The 15,261-nt window shown below is 43.9% G+C and overlaps 1 protein-coding gene across 1 annotated transcript; it reads right to left on the bottom strand.

Annotated features, from left to right (window-relative positions):
- Positions 1-9,827: 9,827 nt before the first annotated feature.
- On the bottom strand, positions 9,828-14,399 carry LOC142813846 (uncharacterized). The gene is made up of 2 exons (XM_075891808.1): positions 11,798-14,399; positions 9,828-10,121 (listed from the first exon to the last, which is right to left on the bottom strand). The coding sequence occupies exons 1-2, from the start codon at positions 13,306-13,308 to the stop codon at positions 9,896-9,898; spliced, it is 1,737 nt and encodes a 578-aa protein (XP_075747923.1). The 5' UTR covers positions 13,309-14,399; the 3' UTR covers positions 9,828-9,895.
- Between the last annotated feature and the right edge of the window lie 862 nt (positions 14,400-15,261).

Here is a 15,261-nt window from a genome sequence, read left to right as displayed (position 1 = left end):
GCAAAACGCCAACCAATGATAAAGCAGAGCTTGAACCCAACTCCACTGGTTGCCAGCCCAATATTCTACCACTGAGTTACGCTGGTGCTTGTAACTTGTCAAACTTGCCTTAGGCAGCCATGACCTAGCACCAATGGCACAGTGGGGCTCAAACCCGAGTCCGCTGGGTGCCAGCTCAGTATTCTACCATTGAGCTGCACCGGTGCTTGTGACTTGTTGTCAAACTTGCCTTAGGCAGGCTTGATGTCACAAAAGCAATTGCGTTAATACGACTTATAAAGCGCTTTAAAACAGTTAAAGAACAACCAGTCTTGGCACAATGCGATTAGCCTAACGAGTGGGCCGTCTAATGCTCCAGCCCATTACAAAAGCTTGTTCTTGTTTTTCTATTAACTGTGGTGCATACCCACTACAACCATAATTCCTCATCATCGTCAGACACTGCATGGACAATTGGCACAAAATTCCTTGCAAGTGTTTAGCGGATACCACGCTTCTCGGAAGAATGACGAAAAATAGCAGAGCGAATGACGGCCTACTACCCAAACGTTTATTAATATATCCCTAGTGGGTACCAAGCAAGTATGCTTGCAGTAGTTACCCAATAAGCGTTTTAAAAAGGCTCTGAAAGGCCCCTCTTCTAGCTTTAGCTGGGACTGTGCTGCGCCTACCACGCAGGCCTGGCGTTTTTTTTTTTTATGCAACTGGTTGTTTACAGCTGCGTTACAGTGCCAACAGAAACATGAATACTACCAACACACGAAGCGGAAAGCTGATATGTAGTATTTGTGCTTGTGAGGATGGTAAGCCTGAATAGTGTTAGGCAAACGAACTTCCGTAGATGGCGAATTAGTATACAATCGACCTTAACCCGACGTAACGTCTAAGTTACGTTGGATTGAGCTAGCATTAGCTAACATTGTGTAATCAAGAAAATCTGGTACCTATGCTTATTGCATGTGTTTTTGTATATTTGGAAATAACTATTTTTATACATTCTGCAGAAATGTTCGTATTATCTCTCTTTTATTGTATTGTTTTATTTGTGTTTATTGTATTGTTTTATTTGGATTTTTTTATGTATTTACCCACTCCGCTTCTTGAATGCCTTTTTGGTCCTGAGGGTATTTTAAATAAAATAAATAAATAAACAAAGTAAAACCACTGCATGACCTAGTAAAAATAGGTTGGGTTATTACATTCTACATGGCAGTGCGGCTCCCTGGTATTGTGGCCCCCGTCTATACACCAACAACAGTGCGCTATCAAGAGCCACCTCGGGAGGTTATGGCGTCTATCTTCTACCGAATCATAACGACATGTTGTAGCCGTCAATAAGCACATCGCTCGAAAGCGTTCGTTCTGCTTGAAAGTCATACGCAATACGTTCTTCTTAATCAAAGTGATGTAATGTGTGATTTGATTTTTCATACAACACAGGAGTTTCGGGTATATACTGGAAGGTCGACAAGTGCATTCTAAGTCGTAGACCGTTGGCATTGCTGTAGACGACACGGTGGATGTTGACGAATCTGCCACGCTCGATGGGTGACCTTTCCGAACGGGAGCTCGTCACGTTTGCTTCCTGTGAGTTCACGCTAAGAGCGAGAAACGGATTCGTGTCTCTAAATTTGATACTGTAGGTTAACAGGGATCAGTAGTCAATCGATTTCTTGATCGGTTTTTGGTTATATTAAACCAAATCTTGAACCGACAGTGTACCAACGAACTTTCATCATAGATTTCTTGTGTTGGCAGTCAGTTTTTTATGTAGGAAAGTACAGTCGGCCGAAGCTTCAAATATTGGGCACAAGGGCCACTTTCTTGTCTCTCGGAGTCATATTATGAAACGAAGTTACGAAATATTGCTTGGTGCACGCGTACTCTGTGGCCATACACTTGTCCACACGTTTTCTCTAAACTCATTTCAGTTATGTGGCAAAGATACACAGAAAAAAACACTCACTGATGCATGGCAGCTAAATATTCGGCTGACTGCGCATTAGTTCACGCCAGACTCGTAGTCCAGTTTTTTTTTTTCGGGGGGTGGGGGCGATTTATTGAACGCCTTGAAAAACGCTTATTTCATTACTTATTCTCGGTGAAACACCCTCTAGATACGAATTTCGGGGGCTGGGAGGACGGCCCTTAAAGCACCCATTTGCCTACGGGCCTCGTTCACGTATTCATGTGTACGGTAAACATCTATATCTCGACAATATTATTAAAATAATATATATATATATATATATATATATATATATATATATATATATATATATATATATATATATATATATATATATATAATTTGGAGATATTTGTGTTACCGCTGCACAATAACGATGGTAAACGAACAATAGTCTAAAAGCAAACAATTTCAATAATCGTTTCATAGATAAGGTTAGGAAGGTAAAAATTTATACGAAACTCGCAATTTTCCCCAATCTCAAACAGTATAAGTGTGAGTCACAGTTAACGAAATAACAACAAGAACTTATTCTGCCATAACCTCGCCACGTGTGCTTAAAGTGCGTTGCAGAAACGTCCGCATTATTAGCTGCATTCCAGATGCTAGTCCGACTACCTCGTCCCACTAAATGCGTGCCTTCAGGGTCGGGATTCAATGAAAGCATAAAAATAAATTACAGTTACATCTTAACAAAACCATCGTTTACTCTGTCTGCTTCCACGAGAACTAATGTGTAATTGTTGGTTACAAAGATTTCCGCAACTCAGCAGAGCAACCTTGTGTACAGGCGCAGTGCAATCACTTCCAAAATTTTATTCATGAGTTTTAAGATGCTTCAGTCATGGACAATATTTCCCAGATGTGCGCTTTATTGTCGATACGTATGTTAGCGAAAGGTGTAGTGCTTAAGCAAAAACAAGAACGAACAGCATGTCGTTTGGGTTGTTTCGTCAACTACTGCTTTACCCAAGTGCACATGTCCCATCTTTCACTAAAATAAATATTATAAGAACTTGTACAACGAGGCTTCTTTCCTAAATCCGCTTTGAAGGCACTTCGATGAATCACGTACTCGCTGACGTAAGTCGGCCAACTCATGCACTCATCAGTCGGCTCACTCGGACTCAGACTCAGATCGAGCCGTGAGTCTGAGGGAGTCCATGTCAGTACTGTTTTCGTGAATCTGAGTTTATGTGAGACCGGTTGATGAAACTTTTCGTGGGTGTGAGTCCAACTGAGTTCGTCTCAGGAAAATTTTAGCGAGTCCGAGTCTAAATTAAACCAAAGCCCAATATACGATATATTTCTTGCGCGTGTCAGATTGAATTCTCTTTTTTTTTTTGCTGACGCAAGGTCTTATCTAGTCATCCACAACATTGCTATCAGCCTTGTTATCATCCTCGCCTGGATTCACGTTTATTCGCGCATGTACCCACGGGTGTTCCAAAACAGAGCAAGGAGTTAATTGAGGAAGGAGTGACGAGGTGTGCAGCTAGGCAAGTGCACGTGACACCTTTCGGACGAGTAATTAGTACTTCGCCATTTATGAAAAAAAGAACTGTGGCGAAGTGGGCACATGACAATTGTACATACAGTATACATTCTGTAACAGCTTAAAACAGCGACGTTCTGTTCACAAATTTTCTTGACTTGCGACATCTGTGAAGGCTACGCACGAGGGACACCATTACGCTATATCGTCTAGTCTTGAAGGCGACGATGTTCTTCAAGTTCTTTGCTTACCTCAGCGGGAGACTACCATGTGCTCGCGAAAGCATCATAGAAGTCAATAAAGTGTCTGCTCCGACCACAAGCTCGTAGCGCTCCGCCAACCCCGAAGTGCCAGAAGAATAAATAATGACACCGACGTGCGTGCCATAACGAATTTTCGGTGCGCCGTCTCGCCAAAAGCTGTCCGTGAGGCATTCTTGCCCACAGTGCTCCAGGACTTCGTTCAGTGAGTCCAGATGGGACATCATTGCTGCCACTTTGGTGACTCATGCAATTATCCTGCTCGTGGCGGCATTGACGCAGAAACGTACCGTCCCAGATTGCACCCGGAGGACAAACTCCGACGTGCTACGAATCTCGCTGGAATACTCTGGAACAGTGCCAGACGAAGTGATCTCGGTTTGAATGAATCTGATTGAGAAAAGTATGGCCGCCATCCAAGCGGCCATCATGATTTTGCTAGACGTGGCTACAGAGCTCACTTCCGGTGGTGGGCTGCCACTTACGACGAAAACAATCACGCCTGACAGGGAGACCACAATTCTCTAGGAAAGAGGCGAGATTGAATGTGTGCTGCCAAAAGCATAATCGCTACGAGGGGTGTCAACATTGCGGGGATACAGAAAAATGACTGCCAAGTGCCAGCGTACGACGCCAGCACGGGGCCTGCACGCCTGACCAAGGTGCGGCCTGAGTTGGGCGAGTAAATGGCGTACGCGTAGAAGAAGCACTCGGACCAGCAATGCTCATTAAGAGTGCCTAAGACAACGTCAACGCGCCTGTTTAGCAACATGTACTCCTTTTCATTCTCGGGTTTACGTTCAATCAAGGTATTGTTAAGAGATCTGTACGCTCCCATTACCATGCACGGATTTGAACCATACGAACCACTACCGATATTGTTCTTCCAATCAAATACAGCGTATTCTATTTTAGTGTTCTTCGGATACTCCGTAGGTGATATGGTGATACCACCGAGGAAAACCTTTTCCGCTCTTTGGTGGACTCTGCGCTGACGCCGAGTGCAGTGTTTAGAGTCGCCAAAATGCTCATCAACCTCGGATTGGCTTACGGTAACCACTTGGCAAGTGTGGTTGACAAGCTTCTCGAGGAGGACGTCGTGTTTTCTTACTGCAAAAATCCAATGAACGTTGGAGTGATATTTTTCGAAGTAGGCCATTTTGCGAAAGAACCACCAGGCAAGTTATCATGGTTCGGGAGCAGAACGAAGGCTTGTCTTGGTATGTAAACTGCTTGTGCAACGTGGTCAATGAAACTTACGTGCAAGGCGCCGTCACTCGAAATAGTCCACACACTTACGGGAACGGGACAGCTTCGTAGAAAGTTGTCACCACCAGCTTGGTCACTGATGAATAGAGCACAGCCACATGAGTTGATGGTCTGGTGATAATTTTTGTGACCCTACCCATCAGTGAGCTCATTTGGGTTGATTCCGAATAAATGAATATGATCACAACTAAACTCGTCAAGCGAAACTTGTCCATCAGCTTCATCCCGGGCAGGGTGGCACCCTGTTTGCTAGAGCCTGCACCAACACTGTTTTCTCCCATTTGACAAACTTGTAATTTACACCGCACTCTGAAATGCGTGGTTCTACCAAAAACCGAAGGACCTACGCGTGAAAAGGGTCTACACGAACTGGGTTCTCCTACTAAGCGAAGAAAGCACTATTCGAAAAGGTAGCACTGATATTTTTCTTTTTCGCTCATTATTGCTATGCGAAAACTACAGCTAACAAAAGAGGTACGTCTATAAGCCTTGAAAGACTTAAAAAAACGCCTTAAAATAAGCAAATGGACATTTTCTAACTACCTCAGATTTTCGACAACAACCACTTCATGAAGGCGTGTTTAGGCAAACACGCATTTTCGCACACTGTTGCTGAAGGATTTCTACCTCCATTAATACTGTTTACCGATGCATTATACCACTCAGTGTGGCCTGGAAGAACCCACAAAAGCTTCCAGCAATCTTCGAGCTGAACGCTGGCAGCGGCGCGAGTTGTGACACTTTCTTATCGGCAATCGCTCATGAACACCTCAGGTAGCATGCGCCTTAATTTTACTTGTATTGGAAGCTCTGCGCCTTCCTTCTCACCGCCACACTTGGGCCCTAAACATATGTGCTAAAGTGACTCAGAATTAACGCGCGTGGGTGGCGTGTCAACGGCTTCAATGTCGCGGACAAACTTGAGTGAGTCGTTTCATTTTTTTTTTTTTCAAAACGGAAGCCATTTTTTTATAGATTCATTTCGGAAAGACTAAAAGCCGCTACCTGTTTGTCTTCATTTGGATAAGGCAAAGCTGGTGAACAAAAAAAATCTAGCCTCAGGTTCATTTTTGTAATGAAGTTTCACGAATCACAGATATATTGCATCTTTACTAAGGTAAGTAGTGGCGGTGCATTTAAATATGTTAGGTGCACTTTAAAAAATTCGGCAGATCCCACGTACCTTGGGAATGAATGTTATGCGAAGCATGCGGAGAGAAATTGACTGTGTTGTAATTTTCTTAGTAAGCAAAACGCTACAAAATAACTTTAAAGATATGTACAAATGTACGCACTGACATATGTTGAACAGTTTCATCTGTATTATGACTTCTTGTTTACAGCTGCGTAACAATGCCAACAGCAACATGGATATCACCAACACCAGGAGTGGTAAATTGATGCGTTGAGTTTGTGCTTCTGAGGATGGCAGCCCTTAATAGTATTACGTAGACTAACTTCGGTGGATGGAGCTTAAGTTTAATATTGATGTTCATCCAACGTGACTCGTGTATCATGGGAGTACATGGGAGTAATGTCTATGAAATTGGATAGCCAGCACTGCGATCACAATTAACGCTTCACGAACATTGGTGTCTATTTGAAAAGCAGTTACGAGACTTACGTGGTTCTATGGTGGATACTTGATTGACGTTCAGAATGCTGGGTATCGATTGCTGTTGGGGCAGCGACATTTATTCTTCGCAATCTTCTGGTCAGCGCTGTCAATGTCGGCTTTTTCGTAATGCTCTAGCGTTCAAATGACCACTGGCTGTTGTCGGCGCTCCTAAATATGTATAAACTGTCAATAAGCTGTTGCACATGCACACATACATGCGGTACCCTTCAGCCCATGGTACAGGGGCATGTGCCACACTTTTCTGGCGGAAAAAATTTGACGACATGCACGACGTGATTGTCACATTATTCATGCTTTAAGCAGCAAGTCATATTCGTCAAATTATCTTACCTTCTCATACTAATTTTGGCTTGCCGCAAGTTATATTTCATGCACGGAACTTCATTTCTGACGGGAAACATTGTTTTATTGATAAAATGGCGAAATGTTTTGCAGAAAATAAATTCCTCACAAGAAACAAAATCGGCAAATCAGTTTTAGTTTAGAGGTGACCACCATATGCAGTAAAGATCTACTAATCACGTTCAGTAAAGCTATACAGGTCTTCATTTCTATAGTATTTAGTGTTATACAACATAAAAGATGCTCTCTAGCACTATCAACATTGCAGGAACAGCACATACTTATATATCTACAAGAATATCTCAAATCCACTGTCATGCACGCCTCGAAGACGACGGCAGACGGATTAAAACAAATGTGACGCGCCACATTCAAGCCCGAACGAAGTAGCGTTCTCTCTGTCAGTTTGCCGAAAGCTTTGAAATACGTGCCATACGAAGTCCGACACGCGGGACTCGCGTGTTTCAAGAGAAAGAAAAAAAAGTAAAAAACGAGGTTACCTGGGGTGATCACCATGCGGGAAAGAGTTGAGGCAGAGACCACAAGAGCACCGAGACATAGGCGGCTAAATAGATAGACACGTGAATAGATGTACAAAAAATACCTGCAGCAGGCAAAAAAAAAGATGCTTAGCGTTTTAAATAACCATAAGACTACAAAAAAAAAAAAACTCCAGAGCCAGAGGATTCCTGGACGGAGGAACCCTCCCACCTTAGGGTGACACCGGGCCTCGCTCGGAACACTGTTTCTAAATAAACGTTTATTTCTCTCTCTCTCTCTCTCTCTCTCTCTGCGCAGAACTCACCGCACAGTGACTGCGAAAGCTGGAAGCGTGGCCTTTCATAGCCTTTTTAAAGCTCTCTTGAGGTAACTACTGCATCAACACCCCCTACGACATCATTCGTGTATAGTACCCGCTGCCCACTTTTGAAGCTTTATGTGCGCTTTATTGATGCTGTGGCTGGTGACAATGAAGGTTTAGTGTGAATAGTTTTGTATTGCAGGGAATCGAAAGCATACTGAGACCAACTCGTTACGCAATTCGCATTGTGTGGTGCCTGGTTGTTGCGCTACTCTTTTATTAGTATTACACATGTTAGCACGATGCTTTTCCGACATAAATCCTGCATAGGTCGTGTAGTAGCCGCTGCGCTGCCACGCTGAAGGCCAGAGTTCGAATTCAATTCCTTCCAGGCAGTATTTTATTTAGTTAGTTTTTTCTCTATTTCGTGCGATAGCGGTTACGGAAACCAGCGGTGGCGGCCCACCACGGTGCCCGAAAAATGGCCGATTTTGTGATCCTCTAACAGGTTTTGCTGTAAAATACACGCAGATTTTTTCAAAGAGAAGCAACCAAGTCGACGAAAAATCGGCCCTCGTCCACAACTAATATACGGTACCTGGGGTTGAACACACCGACTGCTCTTCTATCTGAATATGTAACCATCGTGCACCATTAACTAATATTTTTTGCTTTTTTAGCTCCTAAGTTAGGCACGGGACAGTATTTATACGCGAATTCAAAATTTTCTTGTTTGTAAGTGAATTTTTCTATTGCTCAATCGGTTTCACTAATGATAAATCCCGCATCGCGATTGCGTGAAGTATCCTCGAAAGAAACTTTTTACCGCGAAACGTTTTTTTTTGTGTGTGTGTGCATGTGTGTGTGTGTGTGTGTGTGTGTGTGTGTGTGTGTGTGTGTGTGTGTGTGTGTGTGTGTGTGTGTGTGTGTGTGTGTGTGTGTGTGTGTGTGTGTGTGTGTGTGTGTGTGTGTGTGTGTGTGTGTGTGTGTGTGTGTGTGTGTGTGTGTGTGTGTGTGTGTGTGTGTGTGTGTGTGTGTGTGTGTGTGTGTGTGTGTGTGTGTGTGTGTGTGTGTGTGTGTGTGCGCGCGTGCGTGTGTGTGTGTGTGTGTGTGTGTGTGTGTGTGTGTGTGTGTGTGTGTGTGTGTGTGTGTGTGTGTGTGTGTGTGTGTGTGTGTGTGTTTGTGTGTGTGTGTGTGTGTGTGTGTGTGTGTGTGTGTGTGTGAATGCCCCAAGAAAACGACACAAGAAGAAAAAAGCCCTTTCTATCACGTCCTTTTCTTTTTTCGGCGCCTTAGGGGGACTGCGTCTCGCAGTAATTTAGTAAATTCAGTATCTGCACCAAATGGCTGACAGAAAAATTATTTATCGACTGCAGCTCAAGTATAGGGACCGGGTTAGTTCGCCGAAAGTCTCAGTTACTCAGGATGAACTTATTCTCTTGCATGTTATTCTTAGTTCTGGTTCTTTTGTTGTCATCAGAGATTTATGTAAAATGTGTATCGCCATTTTGTTGTAGGCTGTGATGTGTCCTTGCTATTCGATTATGTTGTTCGACGGTTCACACGTGCTTCCTATCTACATAAGCTTAGAGTTATTTCATTAAACCATCAGTCGTTTGTACCTCTTCAAGTGTGTCCCGTGTGTTTTTGCGATTACTTATGCTAATAAGGATAACTATTAAACAACTATAAGGCCTTTGGTAAATTGCACGAATTCACATCAGGGTTCCTTGACCCACCGTTTCATCCAGTCATCGTAGCTGCAGCGGCGCTGTTGCATGATAGCGTGATTTGTCGAAGAAACTATATGAAGCAGCCGACTGCCGCAAGTCAATTATGCGTTCATGCGTACTAGACTTGTTAACTACCGAACGTGTTACCACTTAAAACATTGTAAATTACGCGAAGATTGCTGAAAGAAACAAACAAGCGTTAGAGAAATCATTTTATTGCAATGTGTTGAACATAATGATAATCTGGTAGTGAAAGGGTCGGCGTGTAACAGAATGCTATACCATCACAATCTATGACAACTATTGAGTAAAGCCACTTCTTTGTACAACAGCTTCCTTCATCTATTTCACTAAATTGCACACAAAATACCCATTTCGATAACAAGTTAAATACCATTCATTTGACTTGGTCGGATGAAGCGGTGGTACGCTATCTCAACAGCTAACAGCAGTGAGGACAAACCACATCCCGCGACGTAGACAAGCCCGTAATCGCGGAATGGTACATGGACCGAAACAGCATTTACTTTGCTTTGTCGAATCTGTGAAGCCGTGTTTGCGTCAAGAAGCCCAGACTCCAGCAAGGCCGTCACTAAGCGCCGGTGCTGGTGTCTGCGGTCACACAGGAAAAGAAGAGGACATAGTAAAGCACAAGGGTCAGCACGAAGGATATGCCTAGGGCATGATGATCAGGATGGAAGAGGGAACGGGACATATAGGACCAGAAATGAGAGATAGAGGTAAAAGATAAAGGTTATTATGCAAGGGAATGGCGACTCGCAGGTAGTGTAGAAATTATTTGGGCAGTGCGGAGTAGATGGCGTCGTCTCTGTACCCCCTTTCTCTTTATATAATTCATAAATAACTATTAATTTGTCCGTATGTTTGTTTGTTTGTTTGAGTATGTATAAATTATGAAATAATTGCTATTAGGCCAAGAATAAAACTGCACTCGTTCAGCCAGAAACACGTCAAAGTTGCCAGAATCAGGTAATTTGTTTCAATATATGATCCTAACGTGATACTGACACTTAGAACAAAAAAAAAGATACCAAACATCTAAAGATTGTTGAAGGTAGCCACGCCAACAATACTCATAGAGAATACATCAAAGAAGTATTGTAGAAATCTATGTGTTAACGTTGAAGAAAAATGATCGCAAACGAAGAGTGATTTTCTAGTAATGAGTAATTCCTATATTATGTGATAACAAAAGTGAGATAATAAGAAGAGGGAAGCATATTTTGTACTTTCCGCTTATACTCAATGACACAAGCTCCCCACAAGTGATGATCGTCTGTTTCCCTGACCCCATTACTAATGGCATTCCTGCTTTCTTGTCTACTTTAAACCCAATGAGCTATACAGCAAAAACGTCTTCCATTTTTGGGATCGCAGGAGAGTTATTCGAAACGAATGTTGTTATTAACACAAACTGCAGCCCCTGCGCGGGGCAGCTTTCTGTATACACATTAGGCAACGGCTTTCTAAAGTTGTGAGATGCTTCAGTTAACACCAGTACTTGCCATTTTAGTGTGTGCGTATCGAAACGTGTTCTTGAAGAGGGTGGCGTGCGATCACGGACGGAGACAATAGTACGCCATCAGGGTTGTTTCCTTCACCCCTCATTTATTGATAGGAGCACGGTCCATCTTTCAGTGACATAAGTACGTAAGTGGCTATACCGAACCTCCCATGGTATAGCTTAGCACGTACGGTGCCACATTGCTACGCTCCAAGGAGTGGGCTTGATTGCCCGCCAATGCCGCCGTATTTTGATAGGGAAGCATTGCTATAAACATCCGTGTGGTTTTATTTACTTACACGTTAATGAACTTTAAGCAGTCAAAGTTAACCCCGAGGCCCCCACTACGACATGGCTTATAATTATATAGTAGTTTTCACGCGTAGAACGAACGCAATCATATTCTTAATTAGGTTGCAGCGATGAAACTTCTAATACTCACCATGCCAAAGCTACGGAAATGTATCACGAAAACTGCCCGAAAACTAAAACTTCATACATTCTGTCCATGAAGGTTTTGAGGGTGCAAATATGTCGGTGTTAGCAGAGACTCCCGCTTAAAACACGGAGGAGCAAATCATTGTGATAGCTTGCATACCATTATTCAGTGCATGTTTCTAAACCCGAGAAAATATGAAGTAATGACTGCTACAAAAGTTGTTTTGAAGTTAAGCCAGTAGTATTTGATAAATGTTTTGCACAGTCCTCTGAGCCCCTCAAAAGGCATCACAGAACTTGCTAAACACGTAACATTTTCACTCACCTCAACGGAAAACTGCCATGTGCGGGTGAAAGTGTACTGGAAGTCAATAAATCTTCCGCTCCGGCCGCAAGCTCGTTCCGCACCGCAAGGCCTAAAATGAAAGGGGAAGCCATAATGATGCCGACATGCGTGCCCCCGCGAATTTTCGGAGCGCAGTCTCGCCAGAAGTTGTCCGTGGTGCATCTTCGCCCACACTTTCTCAGGACTGTGTTCAGTGGGGCCAGGTAGGAAATGGTCGCTGCCGCTCGTGTGACTCTCTCGATGATCCTGCTCGTGGCGGCGTTGACGCAAAGGCGTGTCGTGCCAGATTGAACTCGTGCGATAAACTCCGCCGTGCTCCGAATCTCGCTCGAGCGTTCCGGAACAGTTCGAGACGACGTTATCTCCGTCTGAACGAAATTGATTAAGAAGAGCATGCCCACCATCCAAGAGGCCATCATGATTTTACTAGATGTGGCGACTGAGCTCACTTCAGGAGGTGGGCTGCGACCGAGGTATGTGCTCACGACGAAAGCGAGCACGCCTGACAGGGACGAAGATTCGCTGGGAAAGAGGCGTCTCTGGATCCACGCTGCCAAAAGGATGATCGCTACCATTGGAGCCAGTAGTGCGGGGATAGAAAAGAACGACTGCCAAGTGCTGGCGAACGACGGGTCCACAGGACCTGCAAACCTCACGAGAATGCGAGCGGAATCGGGCGAGTAGAGAGCGTAGGGATAGAAGAAACAGTGGGACCAACAATGCACATTACGAGTGCCCAAGATGATTTCAACGCGCCTGTCTAAGAGCAACGAATCACTTTCGTCACTGGCCCGTCGCTCTATTAACGTGTTGTTGAGGGCTTGGTATGCTTGTATTACCATGCGCGGCTTGGGACCAATCAAACCTGCAGCGAAGTTGCTCTGTCGATCAAAAACAGCGTATTCGATCGTCGCCTGCTTGGGATAATTTGTAGAAGATATCTTATCGACGAGGGAAAGCTTTTGCGCATTTTGGTGCACTCGACGATTAGTTCGAGTGCAGTGTTTATAGTCACCGAAATGTTCGTTAATCTCGAATTTGCTAACGGTAATGACTTGGCAAGTGTGGTTGACGAGTTTCTTGAGGACGTCATCGTGCTTTCGTACTGACACAATCCAGTGAACATTCGAATGGTATTTTTCGAAGTAGGTCACTTTGCGAAACAAGCTGGCTGGCAAGGAATCGTGGTGCGCTATCAGAACGAAGGCTTGGTTCGGTATGTAAACTTGCGGTGCGACGTGGTCCACGAAACTTTTCTGCAACTCGCTGTCGTTCGAGAGAGTCCACACGCTTGCAGGAACGGTACAGCTTCGTAGAAAGATTGTCACCTCTTGCACGTCCACTGAAGAATAGAGCACAGCTACCGGTGTTGATGGTCCGCTTAAAGCTTTCGTGACGTTCTTCATCAGTGAATTTATCGGGTTGGATCTAGCAGCAAAATACGTGGCCAAAATAAAGCTAGCATGGAAAGAATAGCTAATTCGCTTCATTACTTGCGCTAGTGCACCTCGCCTGCTAAAGCTTGCACAAACACTGTTTCATTCACAGAGACAAAGGAACTTATTTAACACTGCGGTTCGGCCATACGAAACCCGCAGAAAGCAAGCGTTCGTATAGATCGCAAGTGGTACGTCGCGATTCGTGTTCTTCGTTTAACGATGTAAGCACGTGTAAAAAAGTGGCACTAAGTTCTTTCTTTCACCTTTTTTAAACTAAGAATTAATAAAGAAAGCACCTTGATATAGGTATAGAAACAAGAATGTCTTTGTATGAGTGCTTTCTTACTTTTTTCAATGATCACGGATGCCAGTGTATATGTACATTACTGCGGCATATACCAGTGTACACACATACTCATAGGCTTTTGCTTGAAGCATTTCGACGGAAATAAAGTGTTTGCCAATGCAATGAGGCACACATTGTTCTCTGGTGATATTCAGGCTACGCTCCAGAAACTGGTGAGCTGAACGATGACGACTGGCGTGAGTCGTCATCCTTTCTCACTGACAGTCATAAAGAGGCAGGTCAGGTGGCGTGCACCATTTTTACTTGTATGAGACGTTCGGAGCAGCTGTCCCCAGCCCAAGACCTGGACCTACTGTATTTTGCGCTTAAGTGGTTCACACCTAATGTCCGTAAGTGGAGCGACAACGATTTCGATTTTCTAGACAACTCGTGCGGCTTCTTCTTTCGTTTCTTTTAGCAATAAAACGTGAGCGATCCGTACAAATGAATTTTGGAAAGACTGAAAAATACTGCCTGCTTTCCTCCATTAGTATACAAGAACAGAGAGAAAAAAAAGAAAGGTTGCTTCTGCTGCTTCTTTACAATAAAGCCTCACGAACTCGCGGAAATTTTCTATCATTATTGATAATAGAACTGCACGTTCAAGTACGGTTGACGCATTCTTCAAGTCTAGAAAGTGCAAATAAATGCATAGCTATTTATTAGAAGAAAAAGATGTTAGCGGCAGAAATATCGGTCCTGAGCCACCATCTACGCACGCAGCTGTCTTAACTACAAGTATAATTATAAAACATATCTCTGAATATTACTGCACGTGCAAAACAAGTGCAGGCGAGTAAAGGTTCTGTCGTCAAGTACGGGACACCTAGAGCTTGCACGTAGAATGCAAATTACGTGTGCTTTCTGATACCAGAAAAAACCAGAAAAATGAATATGCAGGAGGCTACACGTACCGAGATTTTTTTTATTGACTAGCAGGAATAAATAGAGGCTTCGATTTAGATCTGAAAACCTGGCGTCTTTTCCCCAAGGGGTGCTATAATTCACAAGGCATATGTTACAAGGAGTTCTCGACCTGCGCCTCTGTCTCTCATCCTGCCTGTTTCGGAGCCGCCGTCCTGGCGTGTACTCGATACTTGATTCCTCAGCATGGCGTCTCAATCGGTTAAGTCACCGAAAGCAGCATTTACTACACGCATTTTGTTAGAGATGCTTCAGCGTAGCCTGAGCCTCTCAAAATGCGGCCTGGTATATTTAGGTTTCAACTGTGGATGCTTCGGGAGTAAAATATGGCGGCTGTTCTTCAAAAGAGAAGGTGGCGGTCCTTTTACCTACAAAGTGGATGTCAAACGCTATTATTAGGTGGCATTGCCAGGCTGAGGTAATTGCTGTCGAATTGAAGACATTTTTAGATGCGATAGCATCTTACACTCGGGGCAGATACTGTTGTGCGGCGTCCGCGCCAATATTGTGCATGCGCAACTCTCCCTCATTGTCCTCACCCACGCAGGTGTGCGCTCTCCTCTTTCTCTTCTCCCCTCTCCACCACTGGTAGGGCACAGCAAATCATTGCATATAATTCTTTCTCTCACTTTAGCTCTAAAGGTAAGCCTGAAGGCGGCGCAAATGTCACGGTGCTGTATAAAGCGCACGTTGGCTGTGCTTCCAGCAAGGCGTTCTCTCTGTGCAACGGTGTG

Source organism: Rhipicephalus microplus, chromosome 4 (genome assembly GCF_043290135.1).
Source record: "Rhipicephalus microplus isolate Deutch F79 chromosome 4, USDA_Rmic, whole genome shotgun sequence".
In the NCBI taxonomy this organism is placed as follows: domain Eukaryota; kingdom Metazoa; phylum Arthropoda; class Arachnida; order Ixodida; family Ixodidae; genus Rhipicephalus; species Rhipicephalus microplus.
Note: the sequence above shows the minus strand (reverse complement) of the source record. Positions and strands in the feature narration are given on the sequence as shown.

Excerpts from the sequence above, each read along its gene's own strand:
- LOC142813846 (XM_075891808.1), bottom strand. The coding sequence starts at position 13,308 with ATGAAGCGAATTAGCTATTCTTTCCATGCTAGCTTTATTTTGGCCACG. Across the intron at positions 10,122-11,797 it reads CATGGCAGTTTTCCGTTGAG|ACACCAGCACCGGCGCTTAG; the intron begins GTGAGTGAAAAT and ends GTGTGACCGCAG.